This window comes from Phoenix dactylifera, unplaced genomic scaffold (genome assembly GCF_009389715.1).
Source record: "Phoenix dactylifera cultivar Barhee BC4 unplaced genomic scaffold, palm_55x_up_171113_PBpolish2nd_filt_p 000076F, whole genome shotgun sequence".
Taxonomy (NCBI): Eukaryota; Viridiplantae; Streptophyta; class Magnoliopsida; order Arecales; family Arecaceae; genus Phoenix; species Phoenix dactylifera.
Window position 1 is genome coordinate 1474285 of NW_024067675.1, and position 4134 is coordinate 1478418.

At 34.3% G+C, this 4134-nt stretch overlaps 1 protein-coding gene across 1 annotated transcript; it reads left to right on the forward strand.

Moving 5' to 3' along the window:
• The first annotated feature begins 1397 nt into the window (after positions 1–1397).
• Positions 1398–2623, forward strand: LOC120104688. The gene is made up of 4 exons (XM_039116248.1): positions 1398–1801; positions 1889–1990; positions 2076–2405; positions 2509–2623. Exons 2-4 carry the CDS (start codon positions 1889–1891, stop codon positions 2557–2559), a joined length of 483 nt encoding a protein of 160 aa, XP_038972176.1. The 5' UTR covers positions 1398–1801; the 3' UTR covers positions 2560–2623.
• The last annotated feature ends 1511 nt before the right edge of the window (positions 2624–4134 follow it).

Consider the following 4134-nt stretch of genomic DNA (forward strand, 5'->3'; position numbering starts at 1 on the left):
GGCTATTCAAACAGGTTAGACATTTATTACATTAGGTATTTTTTTCAATTTTTTTGAACATTGTCATTAAATAATTAATTATTGCTTCTATAATTTTTTAGGTACCCACAATGATGGAGAAAAATTGTTTCGATGAAATAATAGTCATTGCTCGAGGTCCAAACAATATTGTCAACAGATATGATGGGTTCATTATAAATGGTTTTAAATTTCACACTAAAGAACGTGAGAAATTTAGAAAAACCTAAAACAGTGGGGTTATGGTTGAGGCGGACGGAAAAACTTATTACGGTGCTCTGAAGGATATTTATGAGCTAGACTATTATAGAAACTTTAAGGTAGTACTATTTCGTTGTGATTGGGTGGATATAAACTCATCTAGAGGTTTGAGACAAGACATAAATGGTTTCACACTTGTAAATTTTTCAAGGTTGATACATACTGGTGTGCTATTGAAAGATGACCCATTCATTTTTTCATCTCAAGCTCGACAAGTGTTTTTTGTACAAGACTCAAAAGATGAAGATTGGTCTCTTGTCATTAAGACTAAACCTAGGGACTTGTATGATATAGAAAAAGGGTTGGAAGAGGAGGATAATGAGACTTATACACAGTGTATGCCTTTTGATATTGTGCTGACTGATGGACAATGAGATAGTATAGTTTCGTAATGGTAAGAAAAATTTACGATGTATACATTGAATAATGCATTTTTTATTACTAGTTCATTTAGTATTTAATTATTATTTAACTGATATTGATTCATTTTCGTGCATACTAGGTAACAAAATGCCTCGAGGAAAACGATTCAGAGATGTAGAGTTCTAGCAGTCTCAGATGAGATTTTCTTCTGCTCAGTCCATGCGATCCCAGCAGCCCCAGCAATATGAGTCCGAGTCTCAACGTGAGTTTCAGTCTCAGCACGATCCAGGCCAGGAGGTCATGGAAGACTTGCATATCCAGAGTAATTTGATTTAAAGTGCATATATTGGGTTCATTTACAATCTAATTATTTTAATTAATTTGTCACTAACATTTTAATGGATATTTTATTATTTTTTATAGATGAACAGGGGAGAGTGAGGATGACATGGGGTTCCTCTCGAGCACGGGATGTGTGGCAGCTTCGTGAGGATGAGAAGATAGTCGTCGAATGCAACAAACTAGGGCAGCCTATCAAGAGGGCTGGAAGCCTTTTATCTAGTTTTCTAGGATCAGTTGCGCGTAGGGATCAGTTATGTCCGCTCAACTATCATAAGTGGAATGATATGCTTCCTTCTTATAAAGTTGAGCTTCTTAAAGTTGTACATATAAAAAATTGAATTTAATATTGTTAATTTGATACCTACTGTATGTTAATTTACTTAGTATTATAATTTTAATTTTTTGAATTAATATTGTTATAACATTCTTTACTTTGGTGTAGAAAAAGTTTGTGCTCCCTCCAGAAAGTCATGATTGGGTGCTAAAGTCCCTCAACCGCAAATGTAAAGAATATAAGTCGAAGTTGAAGGCCGACTAGAAGCGCGAGGGTATGACAGAGGAGGAGGTTGCTCGTGTTTGTCCTCCTGATGTATACCATCATCAGTGGAGGGAGCTTGTTCACTATTGATTTTCCGAGAGAGGGCAGGTTGGGTATTCTCTATCAATACCTTATATAATGTTTAATACATTTAATATATTACAATGTTTACTTTTTCTGTGGTAGACATATTCTGACATTGGTCGAGCCACACGAGCATCTCAGACAGTTCCTCACACTTCAGGCTCGAAGAGTTATGCGAGGCTCAGAGCTGAATTCGTAAGTTTTTTTGAAACTCTTTGAAACTCTTGTATCATATAGCATGTATCATGATATATAGCACTTCCAATAAACTTTTTGTTATAGATGGAAGACCATGGGAGGAAACCTGGTGGGGTGGAGTTCTATAAGATGACTCACACCCATCGAGATGGTAGCTTTGTTCAAGAGGAGTCGAGAGATATAGTTGTATGTATTTATTAATAATTTATGCAATAATTTTTTATGTATTTCAATTTTTAAAAATTAATTTGATTGTTTTTAAGAGATATAGGACAGAGCTACATCCCTTATTTCAGAGCGTACCGGAGAGTCATCTTCAATTGGCAACACCAGAGGTGTCGAAGCTCAGGTGTTCACCGAATTGATGGGCTCGGAGCGTTATAGTCGATTGAGGGGTTATGGCATTGGAGTTACCCCCACTCAGTTGTCTGCAGTGGGTAGATATACTCAAGATGCTAGACAAAGTAGTAGCACTGCAGAGATTAATGATCTGAAGGCAGAGATACAAAAGTTGAAGCAGAGCCACCAGATAGAGATACAATCTTTGAGGGATCAGATTAATCAGATTACATCTTTATTGCATCAGTTTGTCCCTCCTCAGGTAAATTACTACATCTACTTGTACATTTTATATAAGTATCATATTTTTTTAAAGAGCTTAATAAATTTCGTATTCTTAACTTCTTAAGATTTTTTTATTACAGGTTCCTGATACTTCATCTGCGCGTAGAGATGGTGACCCCAGTGATCCCTGAAGCTTTTATTTTGAAGTTTTGTATGTATATTTTTTATGCTTTTCGAAGTACATTGCAAATGTAAATTGATAGTATGAATGTAATTTGACAATATGAATGTTTAAATAAATATGTTTGATTGTGCCATAAGTATAATCTCATTTAGTGTGTATGCCTCTGATTTTGTAAATAGAGTTTTAAAATGTTATTTGAATTTTTTTAAAAAAAAATATTATATGCTAACGACGCTTTAAAGCGTCGTTAAAATAACGGACGTTATGAATTAGCGACGCTTTAAAGCGTCGGTAAGTTTGACTTTAACGACGCTTTTAAGCGTTGCTCGTTACCGATGCTTAAAAGCGTCGCTAAATATGAATTAGCGATGCTTTTATGCGTCGCTAAATTGTAAATTACCGACACTAAAAGCGTCGGTAAAGCGTCGCTAAGGCCTGACGCTTTTAAAAGCGTCGAAAATTTTTTTGTCCACTGTAGCATAGGCGACGCTTTACCGACGCTTTGGAAAGCGTTGGGATGGTTTCTACCGACGCTTAAAAGCGTCGCTTATGGCCAAAAAAAGCATCGCTAATGTCCAATTTTCTTGTAGTGATATGTAAAGAAAACTTCCCGTCTTACTAGATCTCAAAAACTACCTGGATCTCATGACCAAGTTGAGATTGTTTTACACACTACCTTGCTATGGCAAGGAGAGCAGAGAATTGAAGAAAAAATATTGCCTTTAGATCTCAAAAACGTACCTCAACAAGACAACCACTACTCATGAGTCGTGAATAAAAATGGCTGTTCTAATGAACAACCAATATAGTAACCTAAGCAAATAGTTTGAGCATGCATCTCTATGAAAGTTCTTGTCACACCTCAGATCCAGAGTATGACATAGCCGTACTACCGAGGGTACAGCCGACGATAACACAAAGCTAACATTATATTTAGCATTCAAATTCATCTCAAATATAATAGAATAAATAGAAATTTAATTTTATTATCCATTCAATACAGTCAATACTAGTTTAGAGCATCTAAATTCAAACATAAATACCAAATACATAATCCACAATATTCCAAAACTCATTGACTGCAAATTCATAATCAATTTATATAGCAAATCATAAAGCAAATCATACATGTAAATATACTTCCAAGTTTATATTACAAATAAATTCGTAAATCATTCTTCACATCTTTTAATCCTATTATGGAACAAAATATTGCTTATAGATATTCGTCCCATGATCACTATAACCTGTGATAGAGCCATCTTCATAATCGACAAGATATCGTAGCTCATATTTATTACCAACTTTAATCCATTGGTAGAGGGTCATTTTTGTTGGATGCTAGCTCCAAAGTATTGATTAACTTCCATTTCTAGGAGCAGTTATAGCAATCTGAGAGCCTTTAGAAAACCTATATCTTTTTCTTAAAATAGACATTTAAATAGATGAAAAATACTAAATGACATGATCAGATTAATATTTTATAACAAAACTATATTCATCAAAATATTCATGAAACTATTTTTCATAATAAAGCATGATTTTTATAATATATATGTTGATCGATAATTTTTTAAAAAAA